Raw genomic sequence first — 23,139 nt, forward strand, 5'->3', positions numbered from 1 at the left:
TCGACCCTAGCACACCTAGTGGTTGGTGAGAACAAGTGACGTGCGCTTCCGGTTTCGGTTTCACTGGCGCAAATTTTGAATTACTTTGCATAACCGACGTTTGGCTATGACGAAAATTCATGATTTCAGACCACTATTCATCGCCCAAATGGATAGTTTTTGTAGGTCGTTTTGATTTAGCGATTCCCTGTTTTGTTTTGTTCAGTGGTTCGTGCGAATCGGTCGTGACGTAATTTTTCTTTCGATTAAGTTATAATAAAAAGAAATGTAGGTAATGATAATTCACTACGGTTTTATTCATCACGCTCGTGTTTTTCTTTTGGAACAAGTGATCAATGTATATATCAGTCAAAGAAACAGAGCATCCGCAATGTTTTATTCAAAGGCAAGGTAGAGTATGAGAATATAAAAAGCACAATATGACAAAGGTAGACAACAAATGCATCTCGCCTTACAAATAAATTGTAACAAATATTTTAACAAATACATAGAGAACACAGACAACGCACAAATCGCTAGAGTTGGCAGAAGCCACGAAGCTGGTGAAGTATGACACACCGGGCCAGTGGGTAAGGATCTATGGCAAAAACAGCGCACAATGCTGATGAAGAAGTGACATATACACAGCAATGAAGTCGCGAATCACGCCTGGGCTTAACCGAAATAATGCATAGAAAAAAAGAGCGCACAGAAACCACACGACACAATATAGCAGAAAGGCAAAGGTGTAGTGTGCTGGCTGTGCTTAAGAACAGCTAGTCCAAAATGAAGAAAAGCAGACTTGATGCCTGCTTGTCCTCACAAAGGTACGGCTTTGCAGCTTGCTCACTACGTGAAAGACAAACTTTATGCTACAACACTGGCAGGTCTTGTGGCTTTCGTTATGCGTCGCCTTCATCAAAAACTTAAGATCCCAAGTGATTTGCGTCTGGGTGTTGCTGTGACGCTTGCGAGCTAAAATAGATTAGTCATCACTTTATCCAGAATTGTGGACTTTAATTGGTGCTACGAGAGCAGTATTACAGGGCTAATAAATAGCAGAAGGAAACCACTTTGGCTCATTATTTTTCACAAAGGCTCTACATCGTACGTTATCACTTGCAAGCTATATAAAAATAAAATGGCAGCATCCGCAGCCCCATCAAACGCTACAAGTTTGGGTATTCTTTTGAAAATTTTGATGGGCGAGATGAGGAGGTTGATGAGAAGCTAAAATACGAAAAGCGTGATAACGTGAACCGTGCCCACTTCATACTGTGTTCCTTACCCACTCGAAGACATTTCAACAAGCAGTTTTGTTATCGATATATTACTTGAGCTGGAGAGATAAAGCATACACAGTGACAGAGTGAGCCACAGTAAAGTGTACAGTTTGCCCGCATTTGCTACAAAAATACAGACAGGATACCCAACATTCTTTTTAAGGTTATGCAAATCACTTCGAGCGAATACACAGTGTCCCTACTCCTCATAGCGGGTAACCTAAACAATGTATGCAACGAAGGAGTGGCTAGTCCAGTTGAGCTGAATATAAGCATATAAGACCATAATGAAGTCTGCTGTAACGAAGTAATAACATAACAAAGCTGTTGCAGGATTCGGCTCAGCTCGAATACTTTAGTGTAAACCCGCCGCTAATTGCTAACCTTTGAACTTGTCAAGCTGTATGCCCGAGATTGAAGACTGGAACCTAACCCTATCCAAGTTTCGGTTCACAAAACGCACATGCCAACATAAACGAACCCGGCAAAACATTTTCAGAAACTTCGCGCAACACCCAGCAGAGCAGAAATGAAAATCGCCAACACTTGACAGATGGTGATACAAAACATCGCACACTTTCAGGTGATGTGCAGTGGCCTCAATTATGGCAAGAAAGTGAGATTCAAGTTGTTGTACGTATGCAAAAGCTGCTTCTGATGGCACAGTGAGATTCCCAAAAAGTTTGCTGGGGACGTGGTATGCTTTGAGCATTGTGAAATACTGGTGGGTACCCTTAAGCGTCTCACTGTCGTCTTTCAGTAACTGTGGGCAACTGCAACCGTCACATGCATTCCGAAGGAAGTGTTTGATGGGAAAACCAGCTACATAATATGCAGCGGAGTCATCGATAATATGGGAGTGAATGTTTGTCGCAAGTTCAGAGAGATCGTCTAGAGCGGGAAAGTCGTCAGGCTGTGGCTGTGCACACTCCTCATTATCCACAAGAGACGCACTGGTGAGGGAGAATGGCAAGAGCTGCTCCTGGAGGAGGTCACATTCATCATCCTCGACATTTCCGTATTCTGACAGCTTGAAGAGTTTTCTTATGCAGATGTGCTTCAGGCCACAAATAAATTGTGCTACATTGGGGTTGGTGTTGCAACCCTGTTTTTGCCTAATGTGGCCAAATATGTTCTCCAGAGGATCCTGTTGAAGCCTGCGTGTTAACAGGTATTCAAAATTGTAATTTTTGGAAAGGTCGTCCCATAGTTGACAAATTGCCTGAATTGTAATTTGCCAACCTACGATGGTTTGTGGTTGACGTCTGCCAGCAAACTGCCATGATGCAATCCAGGGAAGCTGGCCTCGGAGGAAGTCAATCAGCTCTGAATCATTTTTCATGATTGCATGCCGCAGCTTTTGCGAAGTTCTTTTTTTACTCTAGCTGTTTAAAGCATCGAAAATCCTGTCCATACGATCACAAAATTGAGCTGTAGTGATGGCCGAGGCAAGCAGCACCTTCGCATACACCATTGCCGTGATAGCAATCGAAACTGATGCACTGAGGACCTGAGTTGCTCTGCTGACCTTCATATTAGAAAAAGGTTTCTGATGAACGTGCCGTTCAGTCAACTTTGGAGCCAATCGCAACCGCAACTCATGTGAGGATCGGTAAAGGCTTACAACGTGCGACCAGTTAACGATGTCATCCCCAATGTATAACTTGTGTGCTTGGACATTATTGCGCGTTGTTTTAATTAAATGCGGAACATCAAAAATGTAATATACCCACTCACCATTAACTTCAAAAAAAGGCTTTGCTACAGTCACTCTTAGTTGGTTAGCGAGACTTACATTTGAACTGCCCTGGTCACAAATGACTGCTTTCACTGCAATAATAATGCTCCTAAGCTCCAAAATGAGTGACACCAGCAAGTTATGCATAACAGATGATGGTGTTGATGTGTGCCCTATAGTAAAAGCAACCGGTTGAACCCACTTTCTTGAAACGCCAACAAGAAGAAAAACCAGTGCTCGATCAGCGATGGTTGAAGTGCGATGAGTGCCATCATCTGTAAAACCCTGGACAACGTCTCTTGCAGCATCATAGTACAAATTCTTTTTGAGTGCTATTTCGTCGAAAACTAAAGCGCACACTCGGTCCCGTTCATTCCAAGCTTGAGTATTTGTTGCAATGGAAGAAAGGATTCCTGGAATTATGCCTGGAGTCATCTTTACATTAGCTAGCCACCTCCTTAATGAACGCCGGGAGGGCAAAGAAAAATATGGAGCCAGAAATCGGTATGCTCGCGGACCTCGGAAGTTTAAGTGAAGAGCTAATTTCTTGAACCACACGGCAAACCGCTTGCCCTTGCGTTTGGGCCTCAAGCGAACATGTGCAGAAAGAAGTTTAAAAACCTCCTCGGTGACGTGCGGTCGGATAACTTCAAGGGCCTTCGAAGTCGATGACGGTGCTTGGTGAGGCTGTCTCTGCAGTCTTTTGATAGTTTTCCGCTGTGCTGCTACTTTGGCTTGCAGATGTTTAATGGTTTGCTTGTACTTCATTGATGGAGACATTGTCGCTGGCACACAGGAACGCACTGCAATAAACGAAAAAATTGATCTAAAAGCGAAGAACAACTAACCCCATACGAGCACTTTCCTCGCTCTTTCAGACCCAAGGTGCACAACTTTCTGTGGTACAAAGTTTTCGATTCCACTACCTAAAAACAAACCATTCACAATGTTGACAATGCACAAAAAAAAATGAAAATCACTGAGAGCCCACCCTTACATTTTGTAAGTGCACACGTAGTGTCCTTTTGAGGATAGTTTCCTCAGAATGTCCTAAACATAAAATAGCACATTAAAAACTGCTGCAATAAAAGCATAGTCATCATTTTCTCTAGGGCATTCAGGCGAGGAGCTGTTGGCGGAGACGTCTTCTGGAGGGTCTTGTGAAGCTTGTTCAGTGCCTCGGACAGTGCTGTCGGAACAATCTTGCGAGCGGCCTGCGGAAGTCTCTATATCAATCCACTCTGGTGTTGAAGTGAACATACAACTTACCAGTCACACACGTTCCTTTTGTGACAGCTGAGCGACTGGTTAAGGTTTTCTCCGGCAAGACGAAGTCAGCAGAAATTCTTTCACCAGCTACAAGGGAGCTGCCACCTGCAGAGGTTTGGTCAACAGTCAATGTGGGTAAAAAAAAAAAAAGAAATCGCGACACTGAACGCACCCTGTTCATCGGGGCACCTCAATGTGTGGGAGCCGCTTTTTGAAGCCTCTACCGCAGGTCCTGAAGAAATGAAATTACGACAATGTGTCAGTAAGAGGCTTAAAATAACACAAACTGAAGCTCATCCGCACCTTGCAGTGCAGCTTCTGCAGCCATGTCACAGTCACTACTTGAAGCGACGCTCAGAGAACCTGCATATATGTGCAGTTGGTACAAGTTATAAAGCTTGTAGCATGGGGAAACTTAAACAGCTCTTTCAAACGCATAAATTGGTCGAACGTGGAAGAAAAGAGAAGGCACCAACTAGGAAACAAGTAATTTGTGATTTTTGGAATTATCAACAGTGGCAGCTTTCACTGATGAAAGATATACGTACATGTGCACTCAGGCTTGAAGATAACGTAAAATAGCCCTTTAAAGTCTTTCAAAACAAGTTGCGCAGGTCCAGAGCATCAAAAAATGACAGAAATGTAAAGCTGCTGTTAGGAAGGTAATAGCCCACAATTCACAGAATTTAAGACTTTCCAAGTGTTACTTCTGTAGTAAGGTTTCTCCATCGGCTACAAAGATCTTCACGGTTAACTGTCGCCACTGATTCAATACAAGTGGCTGCTATGCACATATTTCAGTTTCAGTCAATCACTTACATGGTGCAGCTGGTTGCACACTGGGAACAGCCATTCTTGTAAGCCTTGTGTGCCCAGGGTCCATGAAACTTTGAGCAGTAAAAGGGTCGCTACAAACCCTGTACGTTGCGTACAATAGGCTGGCCGGCTTACTCAGGAGATCATCGCGTCCAGCATACTACATCCATGCTTTCATCCTGTATTGGCAATGAACTATCAGCTGAAAGGAGAAGTGCTTGAATAGTGATTTTTTATTGTTACCTTCACTTAGCAAGTACGAACAGTAAGCCTACAGACATGCAAACCATACAAAAGCTTTAACACACCTGCTGTCCCGTGGTACGCGGAAGAAACTCGTCCCAGGCTTCTTGTGGGTTCTGACATTGTTGAAGCACCACGATACACAGCAGTAGCTGCCGTAGCTTGGACCGCCGGACGGCATGGCGTCAGCGCGGTCTGAAAATGTTAGTAAGTGGATGCTTCGCTGTCAAATTACGAAAAAGATATGTGCACGTCATGAGTGTACCAGCAAACCCCTTTGAATGATTAGCTAATCGATGCACAATACAAAACCAGTGATACATCTCTGACCCATAGAACTCTGACTTACAAAGATATACGTCAAGACCACGTACAAAGATCTTCAGAAGTTTCCAGGCCGCTATCCCTTGTAATGCAATGGTATCGTGGCCTGGGAACTTTAGAACACCTTTGTACGTACGCAGTATCAGCAGTACATTGGGAAGATAAATCGTAGTTGAAATTTATGCGGTAAAATTATATTGGAAACGTCAAAAAAATTTGTGAGCAGCTTGCACTAGTGGCACAAGGCTAGCGAAAAAACGAAGATGATGGCCACTTGGCTAGTCCAGATTTGCCTCCGGCACACCAAGAATTATTCGTGTTCCGAGCCTTCGGGAAACGCGTCGTGAAGCATGGGAGGCCCAGCGAACGATTCTCAATATTTTGCACCGAGCCACCGAGCCTATGACCTAGCTGCCCAGCTATGCTCAGCGCACAGACGCTCGCGTCCGTGGCAGACGCAGCACGCGTCGCCTCGGCTTGACGCCGTGCCGCCTTTGCTATACTGCATACGTTGCACAATGTTCCCGTCTAGCCGCCGCATAGAGCCACAAACTTTCTTTTTAGCGAACCTCCCAGTCCTTACAAGCTTCAGAAAAAGGTTACAACTGCGTGAATGAGACGCCACGTAAGAAACAAACTCGCACACACGAAGCGCAACGTGTGTGTGTGCATCTTTCTATGTTTGTTGCATGGTGTCTTATTCGTACAGGTGTAACAGTTTTCTGAAAAAAAAATGACCGAACAAGACCAACAACATGTCATTCAACAAGCTTCGCTTGAAAACGTGCACTTGAAAACGCCGACGCAGCCGACGTTGACGAAAGCGACGAAAGCGTCTCGCTGTCAGTCATGCATGGGCTTGTCGCTGGGTAAATGGTGTTTATGACAGTACAGCTGAAGAAAAATAATCGCGTAAGGTGTGTTGAATAAATCGTTTTTATGTATAAAAAACATACCAAATTTGGGCGTATAGTTATTAATTTGTGAAAACAATTTTGTTGCATTGATTATAACTGTGTTTTTTTTTGCGCTTGCGTCCTCTGACGTTTGGTGGGAGCACTAGTTTGTTACGTAGTCGTGACGCACTTCCTGAGGCTTGGTTTTGCGGAGTGTCCGCTCTTGTCTTCTTCTTTCTCTATGCTCGCGCTCGCGAACTGGCGTGCCTCTCACAACGTGTTTGTCGTTGCGCGTGTTTTTCGCGATTGCACACCGCACAAGGAAACGCACGCCGTGTGTGTTGCTGTTGTCCCCGACTTGCACAGCCCACTTTCTGCTTCGCCGGATTCATCGCATGGTTGTGCAGTCATTGGTGCGACCCATGCCACAACGAGATCGCCGCCAACACTTCACATAGCACGTGGTAATTCGAATCGCGTCGCAGGCTGCATGTACTTTGCTGTCATTACTTTTTCCCCTTTTACACTTATTATATGTCATGTGGTACGCTATCTTAACGTTTATTTTTATATTCCTTTTATTCTTTTCTAGGCTGAAGAAAGTGCATAATGAATCATCAAAGTGAGCGCAGAAAAAAAAGCGACAGTGATTCCGACGGTGGTGATGCGCGCGGACATGCTAAAAGGCCAAAAAGTCGTACGATAGCAGCAGGAAGTATTTGGATTCATGGGAGAAAGAATTTCCTTGGCTGACAAGTGTGGCGTCAGGAAACTCGAGGCTTCCGTTCTGCAAGCTCTGCCCGGAAAAACCTGAAGCCACACCGCGGCACGCTGACGAGGCATGCGCAAGGGGCACAACATAAGGGAATAGTGAAGTTGACATCAACTAGCCAAGTGCTGAACTTTCCGAAAAAACATCAAGATGTGCCGGACAAATTGAAGCGAGCTGAGCTGCAACTAGCTGTGGCAACATGCTGCCACTGCTCAACCGCTGCTATCGATCACCTTAGCGAAGTGATTAAAATAAATGGCACTGGCAGCACCCTGGAGAACCTCCGTCTTCATCGCACGAAGTGCACTGCCCTGATAAACTCAGTTGTTTCGCCTTCTCTCAGAGATGAGCTTATTTCTGACATGAAAGGGAAAAAATTTTCACTCATGGTAGATGAGAGCACTGACGTGGCTGTTGAAAAGCTGCTTGCAGTCTGTGCACGATATTTCAGTGAGAAATCTGGGGAAATTTTGACTGCTTTTTTGGGATTATACCCAGTGGTACAGGCTACTGGTGAAGCCCTCTTCCTTGCCCTCACCGAATGCCTTCGCGAGCATGGCCTGGCGTTTGCCGATTGCATTGGTATCGCCTGTGACGGAGCAGCTGTCATGGTGGGGGAACACAACAGTGTGTGGTCGCGGATTAAAAAAGAATCTCCCAATTGAGTGCTAAACAAATGTGTGTGCCACTCCTTAGCATTGTGTGTACAAAAAGCATTTGAAGTTTTGCCATCTAATTTAGGCTATCTGCTGGTTGAAATTCCAGGCTGGTTCTCTCACAACACTCTGCGACGTAAGAACTATATAAAACTTTTTGAAGCTCTTAGAGAGGAGGAGAATGACAAAAGTAAGCTGAATTTGCCTTTCATGAAGGCATCCTCCACACGGTGGCTTGTGCGAGGGCGCATTATCAAGAGACTGCTTGAAAACTGGCAAGAACTTAAGGCTTACTTCAAGTGTGCCATGCAAGAGGGTTCGCAGGAAGTGAGATATAAAGCTCGTACTCTCTGCGACATGCTGCATGACGACGTGAACTATTTTTATTTTTTGTTTTTGTCACCTATAGTTCTCGAGTTTGAAAAAATAAATGCATTTTTTCAATCGCTCAATGCAGACCCGGAAAAAATGCATAAGGAGCTTGACTTGCATCACAAAGCACTGAAATCGAGAGTCGTCAACACACAGGGGCAAAGGCTTTCCATAGCCATGACCGACTTCGGTGCACGTTTCGGAAATGAGATTGCTCGTTGCTGCAAGAGTGATGAATCAATCATAAATGAAACGGCACTAAATATGAAGCAGCGTTGCCAGGATTTTTTGTATGCCTTGCTGCGGGAAGTGGAGAACCGCCTTCCTGGCAACCAGCAGCTTTTTCAAGGCCTCAGTGCCCTTCACCCGTCGAAAGTGTTGTCACAGATGGCACGCTTTCCATTTGAACATCTCCCCTTCCGCCACCTCTTGGAAGGAGAGCAAGACGTAGTGGAAGAACAATACAGAAAAATCTTGATGCATGTCTGGGCTGACGAATCTGTCTTTGACAGCAAAGTTCCAGATGACTGCACGCTATTCTGGACTGGAGTACTGAAGTACGAAAACGTAGTGGGGGACAAACCATACAAAGAGTTAGCCATGTATGCGTTAGCTTGCCTCTCCTGCCCAGTGTCGAATGCAGCAGTCGAAAGGGTTTTTAGTCAGGTAACCTGCATCAAGACTAAGTACCGGAACAAGATGTCTATTGAAATGCTGGATGCTATTGTGCGCATTCGCACAACATTATCATTGAAGTCTGGCTGCTGCGTGCAGTTTTTAGTAACTGACGACATGCTTCAAAGATTCACGTCGGAGATGTACAATTCAGTGGAGTGAGCTCTTATATTTGTCCATTTGTTCATCCTATTCATTCATGTTCCATATTTTCAAATGTATCAGTGATGGAAGTGTCTCGTATATCAAGAGATATTTTGTGTCAGTGTGAATGGACTATGTGAAAAATGTGACTATGTGAAATCGACTATGTGAAATTATTGCATGCGTATTTTGGCAGGAGTGTGCGAGCGATGTGTTACTGCTTTGAGCCACGGTTTCCTTGCTCTGAACCACTACTTCGAAGTAATGAAAACTCAAACGTGGCATTTTGTATTTCATGTAAACCACAGGTAATCGACTTGTCTTTCAAAATTCCTTGTGCAGGACGTCCCACTGGCGTTCCCTCTATAATAAATTCCTTGCTGACTTGTGACAGTTACAACAGCTCTGCCCTGCCTTTGTCTGGAAAAGCTAGCCGATTATACAGTAACCAGTCAAATAATAAATGCTCGCATGCTATTTATGAATAAATATTACCTTCATGTCAAGATAGGCGAAGCACATCAAGCGTACGTGCCCTTAATAAAAAAAGATAACTTATCGTCTGCACGCGCCGCTTTTCTGCGACTGCGTCCAGGCATTGTCAAACGCCGTCTGCTAGATCTAGTGACGCGACCGCAATGTCGGAGACGTTATCGTCTATTTCGGCGCCTGGGGGATTTCAATTGGTATAGTGGCTAACTGAGGCAGTAAAAAAATTAGTATTAATTGTTTCAGTGCGCTTTGCGTACAGCTACAATTACACGTTCAAATTTTCCGCTGTTTCAGCCTCCTAACGTGTGCAGCGGTGGAGACGTGAAACATCACCATTAGACGCGCTTCGCAGCAGCGGTACACTGGCAAAAACAAAGCAAGAGCCGGAAATACGTCATAGCCGCCATGTTGTAACGTGCGCAAAAAACAAAACAAGAGTCGGAAATACGTCATAGCGGCCATTTTGTGGCGCTGGCATCTTTTAAAAGGTCCGTTCGATTCGCCTGCACCACGTGAACCAGTTCACGAGGTGCTGCACCTTGCCATTCGTTTCAGCGGTGCAGCATTGACGACCGCTGAACCCTGCCATTCGTTTCGAAAGGTGCAGGATAGGTGCAGCACCGGTTCATGATTTTCCTGCACCTCGTTCGCTGACGGTGCCGGCTTGGTGCAGGCGCGCGTGCAGCTGAGCAGACGACGCAGCACTTAGACGTAGGTGGCTTAGGCCAACGTTTTTAGAACAATTCAGTGTCACAGCTCCGCTCCTGAGGCGGCCGTGGTGGCGGTCACGCGAACTAGTGGCGCTGCAGTCACGCTTTTCTTCACTTGCTCCTGATCGGGCGCGCGGACAGGCGGGTGCTTTGGCGGGCGCGCGTCGTTCGAAGCGATTTCGTTCCCCACACGTGCGCCTGAATCTTCCGGTTTCCGAATGTTCGCTTTTTTGTTGTGAAAATGCCTTCGTGTTTTGCGCCGGGATGTACGAGTGGCTACAGAAATGACGCCGCAAATCATCATTTTTTTACCCCACCACGTAAGGCCACGGAGTTTAAACAATGGGAACACATGCTGCACCGCAAGGACAGGCGCCTCACGCAAAAGTCCAAGTTATGTGAGAGACATTTCGAAGAGCAAGACATTGTAAAGTATTTCAAGCATGTTGTAAAGGGCCAGGAGGTTTTAATTCCCCGTGGTAACTGGAAGTTAGTGCCAGAAGCGTTGCCGCGTCTCTTTCCTGGCTTGCCGGAGCACATATCTAAGCCAAGAACGACGACATGCACGCGAAAATCACCGAAAAAGCGGAGTGAAATCGGCTTGGAAGCATCGGCTGAAAGTGCGTCTTGTTCGAGTGGCTCGTGTGGAGAGGCCTCTTTGTCCTTAGGCGATTCGCTTGGAGCAGTGGGCATCACGCCACCACCTAGCACCTCAGCAACGAACTCCTCCGGTGTTTGTCTGAACGAACTGGTGACAGTGCCGTTACCTAGTAGGGACTGGAAGCTTGAACTCATCGTCGATGAATGTTCTGGGCAAACTTGCGGTGTTTTTTTCGACAGGCGACTTGTGGCAGGGGAGCTCAAAGTGAGCAAGGCCGTTATTGTGAAAAATGATGGTAGCTGTGTTGTGAACGGTTACAACAAGATGCACAAGCAACTGCATAAGACTGTAGACAGCACTGCTAGCGTCGAGCACCTGCTCAATGAGACAGATAGCTTGAAAATCTGTTCAGGCATTCAGGTAGCTCACACTGGTGTGACAGGAAAATTAGAAAATGTCCATCACAAGCTGTGTTCTGTCCTCACAACCCGACCTGTATGTGCTCGGTGCCTACGCCTCCAAAGGCGAATGCGAGCAAAAAAGCCAATGAAGGCAGCGGTGAACAAAAGCAAAAAAATGCGAAACTTGACCAAAAAAGTTTTCCGAGCTGCAGCTGCAAGGGAGAAGGGGAAGCAAGAAATCACACTGCTCAAACAGGAGCTTGCGAAGGCTTCCTACCAAGGAATAGAAGAAGCTTTAAGTGGCCTTCCTCACTTGCAACGCCTGGCATTCCTGACAGCACTGAAGTCACTCAAAGCAAAAGCTCCGTGTGGCATGCGGTATAATTCTGGGTGGATTTTGAACTGCTTGATGCTGAGAATTTCAAGTTCACGGGCATACAAGCTTATTAGCGAGATGAAAATGTTGCCGCTGCCTTCTCTTAGCCGCTTGGCACAAATTTTGAAAGGCTTGCCGTGCAAGTACGGCTTCAACCCCGTTTGTCTGGAAGCTATACAGAAGCAGTTTCATGGAAAAGCAGATGAGCAAAGGTTGGGGTCTTTGATCTTAGACGAGATCAAGTTGCGCCAGGCATATGACTTCAACAAATGTAGCTACAAGATGGACGGATTTGTTGATTATGGAGGCGTCACGAATGAAGGAACCAACCAGCTAGCCGACCATGCGCTAGTATTGATGTTTGTTCCTCTGTTTGAATCCTGGGTACAGCCAATTGCAGCGTTCGCGACAAAAGGTGCTGCTCCTGGCAAAATTTTGGCGGAACTAGTCCTGGAAGCAGTGGTGCGCCTTCACAAGCATAATGCTACAGTCATTTCCATTGTGAGCGATGGTGCGGGAAACAACCGGTCCATGTGGCAACAGCTAGGTGTTAGTGGCAGCATGGCAGCACCATGCCATAAGATTGCCCACCCGTGTCTCCCTGATGGGAAGTTTGTGCATTTCATTTGTGATGTACCACATGCCATCAAATGTGTGCGAAATCATCTGCTCAAGCACAAGTATGGCCAGGTGGGTGGCAGCTAGAACAATAATTTTCTTTTGTGTCGCCTTTTACCTTCGCATATATTAAAATCAGTTCTTTTTGCATTTCCAGGCTGGAGAGAACCGCATTGATTTCTCCCACTATCAGCTGCTTTACGAAACTGAAAAGAAGAAACATCTAAAAGTTGCCCACAAGCTAACTGAAGCTCATGTGCAGCCGACAAACTTCCAAAAAATGAACGTGAGACTTGCAGTTCAGGTGAGCACTAGTCAGTGATGAAAAACTTTGTAATGCTCTGACGGTGTTACTGTATTGGACAACTTCCTTGAAACATAAAAAAACTACTTTTATACTGCAGCTTTTTAGCCGGAGTACAGCCATTGGCCTCCGTGTCTACAGAGAAGAGGGCACTGATGGCTTTCAGGACACAGCTGAAACAGAGGCATTCACGCAAATGATAAATGATGTATTCGATTCCTTGAATGCTAAGCTCCCTAAGGAAGGAATCAGAGCCAACTCGCCGAAAATCCAGGTGAGCAACACGTTTAAACCGTGGTTCATTCGCCTTTTCTTCAGGTTAAACTGTTTGTGCGGTATTATTTTCCTTGAGTTGATTCATTTTAATGATGTAGCATTCTGTATTTCTCTCAATTTTTCGCAGGTCATCAAGGACTTCCTTGTGATGCTTGACACCACGGAATTTAACCACAATACGAAGAACACGCTCTTGTTCGCGTCGCGTCAAACCACGGAATCTCTGCGCGTGACGTTGCTTTCTATCATCGACATAATTGATGAACTACACAAGGCCGGTGTTCCATATGTTCTCACAGCAAAGCTGAACCAAGATCCACTGGAGGTAATGTGCCCTGGGCCTTTGTACCATATGGAGTCGACTCAAATATTCAATGTCAAGAAATGTGCTAAAATGCTTTCTTTCACAAAGTGTGTGAATTTAGCGTCTTGCACTAAATACCATGGCGTCGGCAGGATTTTCCTGCCGTTGCATCGCAGAGTAAGGGGGAGAGGGCGGGAAGAGGGGAAGTGCTGGTGTGGCTTACGGTTAGGGAAAGGTGCCCCTCTTTTGCAATATACACGGGCCAATTCCCTTGTTTATACTGGGCATACGGAAATGTGCTTGATGCGAAGTTTTTTTGTGTGTGCAGATTCTTTTAGGAATCGTCTAATGGCATTTTAAATGCAGGGCATTTCAGTAACTCATGATGTGACCCGCGTTGAGTAGCGTAGTCCGCAGCCAGGCCACTACACTATAAAAAAAATAGCAGTTACCGGCGCCCGGTTTCGATCCCATGACCCTGCGGGTGGAACGCGAGGTACATGGTGCTCTTCCCACTGCGCCACAAAACGTTAACGCAATACACCACCCCCTATGCGACGCATTTACTCAAGTCCCCCTCGCGGGGAGATGGGTGCATACCCACTTAGGGGGATTGGCTAAGAAGAGCTGTGGTAGAAAAGAAAATGATGGTTAGGAATATAAAGCGGGTATCGGCGTTCTCTCGTCAGCAGTGTGGTTAGGGCTTCCTAAGGTTAAATGGTGATTGAGTGGGGAGAGATAGCAATGATATAACAACCAACAGAAACAAGTGCAACAACGTTAACGTTACGCAAACTACTTAACGTCGTGCACCCCCGGAAATGCTCTGCATTTGATCGTGCCCCTCGCGAGGGGGATGTCTCTTTACATTTACACTGTGCTTACGTGGTCTTTAATTTCTTTTCTTGTCTGTAAACGATGCCCTTCAAAACAGTTTTGCGCGATCGCGTTCTCTCTTACGCAAACATTGCTGCCGTTCCTTTGTCTTCTTTTTTATCCCTCAGCGATGTTTAAACGTTTTTCTTTTGCAGAGATTTTTCGGAATAGTCCGGTCATTCCACGGTGACGACGACAACCCCACGATTATTCAATTCAGCCAGATTTATCGCCTGCTGTCCCTTTTTACACCTGTGAGAAACGCCGTAAAGGGGAACTGCTCTGGACCGGCTGAGGGCGTCCTCGTTTCAATTCATGAAAGTCTTGCTGAAAAGGCGAAAGCGGCAGCTGAGCTAAAACTCGCCGTTGAAGCAAAGCTGGATAAGAAGCTTCTGGGGATGGTTTGTACCGAGGACGTTTGCTGTGACGAACGGGATCATGGGTACCAAAAAGCTGGAGCACATGAGATGGTGGTGTACTATCTAGCCGGTTATGTGCACAAGAAAATCACGAAAACAATAACGTGCAAAGAATGCTGTGCGTTGCTCACAGCTTCTCCTGATCAGTTCAACTCCGAGGAAACACAGCTCAACCAGAGGCGCCTGACAGAGTTGAGGTCATTCAAGCCAGGATGCCTTCGAGAGGCCTCATTTAGGCTGTACGCATTAATTAAGGAAGTAGAAGAGGTTGTGCACGATACGCTTGAAACGTCGGCAGTGTTCGGGGATATTTTCTGGATGGTATTGGACAGGCTTCATGCGACTGCACTGCCTGCAATTGGTTGTAATGAGCACCATGAATTCCTCACCGCAAAGATAATCAAATGCTATTGTTTGATGCGCATGTACTTCTTCTCTCGAAAGAAGAACCGTGAACTGCTTGTCACGGAAAAAGTTCAAAATGCAAGAAAAAAAGCTAAGCTGCTTTGAGCTGCCTTTCTTGCTCAGTGAACGATGCAATACTATTCTGTATGTGCAAGAAATATATGTTCCTTCTGATTTTGCCATTTTTACTTTCTCAGTATTATTATTCTCACCATGTTATCTTCAAATAAGATTCACGGGAATAGGAAAGGAAAAAAACACCGAAATCAGATTGACGAGTCTGTTCGGTAAACGGCGCATGACTATGTGGCATCAGAAACGAGCACTATGCTTTTAAAAAGTTTTACTGCATCTACGTTTTCTTTGAAGGGTGTCTTTTTTTTTTTTTTTTTACAGTTATGCTCACGCGAGGCCGCCTATGCCCACATAAGAATGTACTGGCGACGGTAGCTATAGATGGAGCCCAGACACGTAATTCCACCAGATGAAAATGGGCGCAGCAACAATGAAATGCATGTATACGAAGAAACTGCTGCTTTGGCTCGAACTGTTCCGCCAGCAAAGCGAAACGCTTTGAAATGCGAGCGGTAACACGGCCGCGGTGGACGCCAGGTGGCGCAGAACGGAGCAGTCCGGGGTCTTTGGGCTCCCGCTTCAGCAAATGATTTTTGTGGTTTTTCGTGTGCTGTGCCTCAAGATCTTGCTACGAGTCAACTCATAAGCTGCCAAGGTTCACGTCGGTAGCGGACTTTCACCGGTAGGTTCATTTTTGAGCATTTTTCGGACTTTTACGCCACCGACTACGCCTCGCGTGCTTACCAAACGCCGAGTTGGCGTCTGCCGGGCAGGACGCGCCCTTCCATGGACGCGCCCTTCGTTCCACCTGCTGAGCCAATATGCTGGACGGTGCTGCTGTTATTATGGACGGTGATGAACTCCCTCCGGAAGAGTTCGGAGAGGAACACGGCTGGCGTTCCGCCGCGGTGAAGAAAAGCTCGAGGCGCACGAACGCCAGTGCTACAGAGCGTGCCACGGCATGCGGCGAGAATGCCAGGGGCAATTTCAGTGCTACAAGAAAAGCTCTACACTTGAAGAATCAAGTTATCAAATCATCGAGAATGCCTCGACTGCCTAGCGAGCACTGGAAGATTATCGTCCGTCCAAGGGGTGGCTTGGATGTTGAGAAGGCGGGCTCAGCTAGACTTGGCCGGGCAATCGCAGAGGCGGCTGGAATTGTACCCACGCTCATTAGTCAGGACATTGTCTGCCCGAATGCAACGCAAAATATCATAGTTATTAGCACGGCGTCCCGTGCGAACGCTGACTCTTACCTCAGGATGAGCTGCCTTACATTGGGAATGAAGAAGTATGACATCAACACTTACGAGGCTGCCCCGCATGAGACCTGCAAGGGGGTCATCCGTAAGATTGACGCATCGGAGAGCCAGACGGAGCTGGAGAGGAGCATCCTTACTGAAAGAAACCCCACGGCTCTGGGAGTCAGACGTATTAAGAACACTGAGACGGTGGTTATTGTCTTCGATGGCTACAAAGTTCCCAACTTCATTTATTTCGGCACAGCGCTGGTCAGATGCTCGCTTTACCATCGGCAGCATGACTGCTGCTATGCCTGTGGCAGACTCGGGCACAGGGCGGACGTCTGTCCGACACCGGACGAAGCTGTGTGCAAGAGGTGCGGAATCAACAACCCTGATGAGAACCATCAATGTTCCCCGACCTGTGGATTCTGTGGCGGCCCACACGCCACGACGGATAAAAGTTGCCAGCAAAGGTTTCAGCTTCCATTTATTGTGCGAAGGCGGCGAAGAGAGCGCCGTGCGGAATCAGAGCGTCGTAGTCAGCAAACGGTACCTGCTAACGCCGACGAGGGTGTGAGCCAGCCTGCACACCGCAACTCCAGCTCAAACAGTCGTTCTGCTGCAACTGGGGTGGACAGCCGTGACTCATCGCAACAGGCAAGCAGTCGGTCCAGATCCAGATCTCGGTCCAGAAGTCGCTCCCAAGGCCAGCGAAAGGGAACTTCGTCTAAAGGCCGAGCCAAGTCCCGGTCCAGAGATCGTCGTCGGTCCCAATCCAGAGGCCCATCGCACTCGAGGAGCCAGTCCAGGGACCCGCATGGCACAGTCCGTTTCCAAAGCCCACCCCAACCGGAGATGCAGGGTGGCTCCTGGGCTGACCGGGTGCGCAGCGGAAGAGGTGAAAAGGTAACGGGAGGCACTGCGCCAGAGCATGGTCTAGCGGAGCTAAATCAGCTTAGGAAGGAGAATGCCGAAATGCGCAGCATTATTGAGTCGCTGAGAGCCGAAATGGCTGAGCTTAGACGTGTCAGTACATCTCAAGCTACTCTGGCATCTGCTTCTCCGTGTGTAGGTTCTCCCTCTCCTCAACCCATGGAGGTTCCCATGGTCGTGGAAGCGGGCCCCTCGGGTAACCCAGCCAAGCGTAAGGCTGCGACTTCAGCCGAGAATGTGCAGGCTAGAGCTAAATCTGAAATTAAGGAGACTCTAAATTCAATTTGCCTTGAGATTCACAAACTTAATGAGCGTTTCTCGGCGGTCGATCAACGTCTCACAGTTATGGATCAGAAAATAGATATTCAACATGCCAGAATTCAATGTGTGGAGAATCAATTACAGAACGCCGGCCTTATGGTGCAGAGCCCCAATATCAGGGGAGCAGCTCGGATTCACCCGGATTTCTTTCCAGAGGGAACGCCTTTATCGGCGCCCATTCCCATGAGTATCCCCAGTTCGAATAGTACAGTTGCTTCTGTACAGAACCTGACGGCAGGGTCAGGGAGCACCTCCAATGATCAAGATGGCCTCGCACGCTGAATTTCGTATATGGCAATGGAACTGCAGGGGGATCCTTAGCAAAAGGGGCACCCTGCAGCAATTTGTCCGCTCTCACAGCGAGAAGCCGCAAGTGATCCTACTGCAGGAGACGCTGTCTGATAGTGTAACCCTCCCGGGGTACAAGGCACATGCAGTTAAAGGGGAAGGCAGAGGGATTGCCACGTTAGTCAGCAACAAGTTCACCTTTGTGACACATGATCTAGGGGTAAGACCTAATAAAACGGAGCTCTCCTTAGTTGAGGTCATTCCGAGTTCTTCCAACCTTTCCAGCATTTTTATACTGAACATATATAGTAGCCCTAGTGATCATAGGCAGCGTTTTAGGACGATCATAGCTAAGGCAACCAGATTGGCTGGGCTCTCTCCTCTGGTTGTGGCGGGGGATTTTAACTCGCCTTTCCGGGCGTGGAACTACCCGTATGATTCAGCTAAAGGCAGGAGCTTGTGGCAGGAGACGGGAGATGCGGATCTCTCGTTAATTACGGACCCGATGTTTCCTACTAGGCGCGGCACATCCACCACCAGGGACTCCACCCCGGACCTAGCTTTCGTGAAAAATGCTGGCTCGGTAGGTTGGGAAAATCTTCTGACGGATTTAGGAAGTGATCATTATATTACAGTTACTAAATTACAGATGGAGGCAAAATCTAAAAGAAAGTTTACTTACGTGGATTGGGATAAATTTCGGGAGTCACGCAGCGCTCGAGCGGAACAGGGGGAAATCCCGGACTCTCTGGGGCAATGGACAGAGATGCTGCTGCAGGACGTTAGAGCGGTTACCAGAACCATTGAGACAGAGGTACAGACAAACAAAATGGACAGTCGGCTTGCGCATTTACTGGAGGCAAAGCAGTCGCTATTGGCCAGATGGAAGGGTCAGAGACTTAATCGTAGGCTTCGGAAAAAGATAGCAGAGTTAAATACACAAATTGAAGAACATTGCAAAAACTTGTCGAGGCAGCAGTGGGATGAAATTTGTAATTCAGTCGATGGACAAATGCGAACCAGAGGTAAATGGAATCTTTTAAAACACTTGCTTGACGAGTCGGGCACTAAATCTAATCAGAGGGGGGTCCTTGCTAGAATACTTCATCTTGCTCAAAAATCCTCCTCGGGCGCGGAGCTATTGGGGCAGCTTGCTGAGAAGTATCTACCGCTAGCAGTTGATTCCATGCAAGCCTATCCGGGGTATATGGGAACACCTTGTGCCCATTTGGATGAACCCTTCACCATCAGCGATGTGCGACGTGCCCTGCACGAACTCAATGGCCGATCGGCGCCGGGTCCAGATAGGGTCACCAACAAAGCGCTTCGGAATTTGGAAGATGACTCTGTTGAATTTCTTACTGATGAGATTAATAGGATTTGGAAGGGAGGTGACATCCCGGAACAATGGAAGTTGGCCAAGGTGATCCTCATTCCCAAGCCCGGTAAAGCACCAAGTTTGGACAATCTGCGCCCCATCTCTCTCACGTCATGCGTGGGAAAGGTGGTGGAACACGTTGTCCAGAACCGAATCGCGGACTACATAGAGCACAATGATCTCTTCCCTCACTACCTTATTGGCTTTAGGCCAGGCCTCTGTACGCAGGATGCTATGAAAATCATTAAGTGTCAAATTTTAGATAATCATACCAGAGACACCAGGGCGATCCTAGGCTTGGATATAAAAAAAGCGTTTGATAATGTCCGCCATGATTCTATTTTAGATGCGATCTCAAGTCTCAACCTAGGTTCCTCATTTCATGCGTTTGTCAGATCCTTCCTGTGTGGTCGAAAGGCCATACTTAAAGTTGGAGATCTAGAATCGGATGTGCAAGCGCTGGGAAATAGGGGCACCCCGCAGGGATCTGTTCTATCACCCTTACTTTTTAACATCGTCATGGCTGGTCTCTCGAGGCAGCTTTCTAGAATTTCAGATGTTGGTCATACAATTTATGCCGATGATATCACCATTTGGTGTAGAGGAGGAAGTGATGGCACTGTAGAGGCGGCCCTGCAAGAGGCCATCGACACTACCGAGAGTTTTCTGGAAGACACAGGCCTTTCTTGCTCTCCGGAAAAGTCTGAGCTTCTCCTCTATAAACCGGTCAGGAGGGGCCGTCGACCGCGAGGCTGGGTGCCGCCCCTAGAAAATGACATCCACTTACGTACCAAAAGTGGACGATCAATCCCCAAAGTCGCTTCCATTCGGATCTTAGGTATGACGCTAGAAGCAACGGGTACCAACACCATCACGATTAAAAGGTTGGAAAAAAAGACAGACAGTGTTATTAGGCTCATAAGACGGGTGGCTAACCGAAGGACAGGACTATCAGAGGACAACTTGGTCAGGCTTATACATGCTTTTCTGCTGTGTCATTTTGCATATGTGGCGGCAATGCATGTCTGGAAGAGAATGGAAAGGGACAAGCTTAATGCAATGATCAGGAGAGCTGTAAAGAATGCCCTTGGGCTCCCCAACTACACCCACACCAATCGTCTCCTGCAGTTGGGAATTCATAATACATTGGAGGAAATTGCGGAAGCACAAGAAAGAACACAGGTAATTAGGCTGTCTGGCTCAAAAGCGGGGAGGATGATTCTCGCAGAAATGGGTATTCCACCAGCTCAGATTGAGGCTCTGTACCAAGGGTTGACGAGGGATCAGAAGGAAAACATCATTGTCTCGCCTGCCCCGCGGAACATGCATCCCCAACGTAATGTTGGAAGGAGGAGAGCGCGCGCTCGGGCCCTTCTTCGCCAAGTTGCGGATCTTGACGGGGGGGCCTGTTTCGTAGACGCGGCGCAATATGATGGCCAGAGAGACCGATTCACGGTAGTGGCAATCAACCATAAAGGCATTACAATTAATGCGGCGTCGGTATGCGCCAGAACTGCCAATGCAGCTGAGCAGGTTGCCATCGCCTTGGCTCTTTTAGATCAGCGTAATGAACACATATTTAGCGATTCTAGGGCTGCCATTCGTGCCTTCAGTGTTGGAGCTGTGTGCAAAGAGGCCAAAAACATACTCGGTGATAAGTTGCTTACAACCCATACCATTACATGGTTCCCAGCTCATATGGGAAACATGGACGGAGGGATCATAAATCTCAATGAGTTGGCCCACTCCAGGGCGCGAGGGTTAGCTGTCCGCGGCCATGGAGGACCTTTGGGTCGAACTGGAGATTTCGTAAACAGGGATCCGCCAACTACATATAATGAAATAACCCAACATTTCGCTATGGATAGGAGAATCTTTCCACCTCCACATGCGAAGCTAAATAGAGCGCAGGCGCTTACATTGCGATTACTTCAAACAGAAACGTACCCTAACCCTGCCTTTCTTCACAAGCTTTATCCTGATGTTTATTTAACCAACTCGTGTACAAAATGTGGCGGTTTAGCCACCTTACACCACATGCTCTGGGAGTGCCCTTCGGTACGTGGCACCGATACAGCATCGTCCAGAAAGTGGGACTCCGCTCTCCGGAGTCCAGACATAACATCGCAACTTTGGGCTGTCCAGAGGGCCCACGATGCGGCGCTAGGGCTCGGCCTTACTGTCCCATCGTGGGAGCGGCCCGCCGTGTGCTAGGGCGCACGCCTTCGGACTTGTCAATAAAGTTTTTCCAAACCAAACCAAACACGGCCGCGCCGCACCGCGTTTCCTCCGGTGTAGCAGACGACGCGCAGAGTGCGGAGCAAAGCATGCCTACAGCGCCCCTAGCGGCCGCGACACGCTATGCGGCCGCGCCGGATAGTGGGCGCCTATGGGAAGCTGTGAAACTGAATTGTTCTAAAAACGTTGGCTTAGGCGCCGTACCCGCCTCTACAAATGCGGTGTGTTTTGCCAAGATGTTTGCGCCTCATAAACTGTCCGCATGTTCGATTTGCCATCGGTCAGTGTTTGCTGAACGGTGTAAATTAAGCGAAAAGAAATAAGGCCTGCACCTTGTCGGCACATCGTCATTCGTTTCGGGTGTCGTGCTGTGCCTGCACCGCTGAACTCACGCTGCACAATTTCTGAACTTCGCGTGCACAGCCGTGAATTGGTTCCGACCGGTGCAGGTGAATCGAACGGACCTTTTCTCTATGGCGCAGGTGTAATCTGGTGAAATTTTCATGAGGCGCTGGTGTCGAAGCCCTTTTTCAATCTGGCAACGCTGCTATGGTATAGTTTGACCACGGAGGATGGAAAGGCTTTTTCCTTCCTCCGTGAGTTTGACCAACACTTTAGCGTTGGTAAAAATAACGAAAACGCTATTTTCACCCAACTTGGCTTGGATCTAGGCGGATTTGTGGAACATTGCGGCTTTTCGTCAATGTTGGGGCGCGGCTGGAGTGAGACGCTGCGCGGACGTGTGTCGCATGAGCTCCGGCCCGGTGACCGACTATCAGCGGACGTGCTTTGTTCTGGACTTGCTGTCAGTGGGCTCGTCTGCAGGAGGTTGCCCTGTACCTACGGACACCACTCGTTTAGGCAAGTTTGTCCCCGTTTTCGGAGTTTCCGAGATTTTCCTATCAACCCCGCGGTGGCAAGGCTAGGCCTATCTCCTAGGCCAAGCCTGGGCCGCGTCGCCGGGCGTCTGGCTTGCGCCTGGTGACCGTGAGCCTTGTTGAGCTGACAGGAGTAACGAGACGCAGGCTGGCAGCGACGGGCGCAAGACGCACGGAGCGCAGCAAGTCAAGCGGGGGAAAGCGCTGGTACGGAAGAAACGCGGACCGTTTCTCAAGTTGCCGGCCACGGATTTCAAGGTTGTGTACAGGCCCCGGAACTGGGTCTTGAGTGTTGTGACAGCGAGAGAACTCGGATGTGCACTGAGAGCAGCAGCGCGTCTAACGAGTGCGATTGCCGCGGAAGAAGACATTGTGCGGGTTAATGGCACAAACAACACGTTGACGGTGAGCACACCGTGCATGAATCGCAGTGGTGCATATGCGACTGTGAAGACGCTCAAGCTGGGTGATCGTGATCTGCCGGTTTCGGCGTTCGTGGCGCCGTTGGAGAACTCCGTGCGGGGAGTGATTTACAATGCTTATGATGGATGCCCAGTGGAAGAAGTTCGGGCGGGATTCCTGAAGAAGAATGAAGGCATGGACATTCTGGACGCGAAACCTCTGGGAAAGTCAAAGGCGATTCAGATTAAGTTCGGGGGAAAACGCATACCCCGACAGGTTACTTACTGGAACTGTCTGTACGCTGTGATCCCGTATAGAAATTTAGTCGAGACCTGCTACAACTGCAGACGAGTTGGACATCGAGCGGACGTTTGCTATCGTCCGAAGAGTAACCTATGTCACCGTTGCGGGAAGGACCATCCTGCCCCGCCAG

At 47.9% G+C, this 23,139-nt stretch overlaps 2 protein-coding genes across 2 annotated transcripts; one reads left to right on the forward strand and one right to left on the reverse strand.

Moving 5' to 3' along the window:
* Positions 1 to 355: 355 nt before the first annotated feature.
* Positions 356 to 4,978, reverse strand: LOC142784030 (uncharacterized). The gene is made up of 4 exons (XM_075882652.1): positions 4,573 to 4,978; positions 4,442 to 4,501; positions 4,270 to 4,374; positions 356 to 4,214 (listed from the first exon to the last, which is right to left on the reverse strand). The coding sequence occupies exons 1-4, from the start codon at positions 4,595 to 4,597 to the stop codon at positions 4,051 to 4,053; spliced, it is 354 nt and encodes a 117-aa protein (XP_075738767.1). The 5' UTR covers positions 4,598 to 4,978; the 3' UTR covers positions 356 to 4,050.
* Positions 4,979 to 8,131: 3,153 nt separating this feature from the next.
* On the forward strand, positions 8,132 to 15,670 carry LOC142784002 (uncharacterized). Its single transcript, XM_075882619.1, has 6 exons — positions 8,132 to 12,437; positions 12,523 to 12,669; positions 12,770 to 12,943; positions 13,073 to 13,270; positions 14,281 to 14,526; positions 15,647 to 15,670. The coding sequence occupies exons 1-6, from the start codon at positions 10,611 to 10,613 to the stop codon at positions 15,668 to 15,670; spliced, it is 2,616 nt and encodes an 871-aa protein (XP_075738734.1). The 5' UTR covers positions 8,132 to 10,610.
* The last annotated feature ends 7,469 nt before the right edge of the window (positions 15,671 to 23,139 follow it).

Source organism: Rhipicephalus microplus, unplaced genomic scaffold (assembly GCF_043290135.1).
Source record: "Rhipicephalus microplus isolate Deutch F79 unplaced genomic scaffold, USDA_Rmic scaffold_13, whole genome shotgun sequence".
NCBI lineage: Eukaryota > Metazoa > Arthropoda > Arachnida > Ixodida > Ixodidae > Rhipicephalus > Rhipicephalus microplus.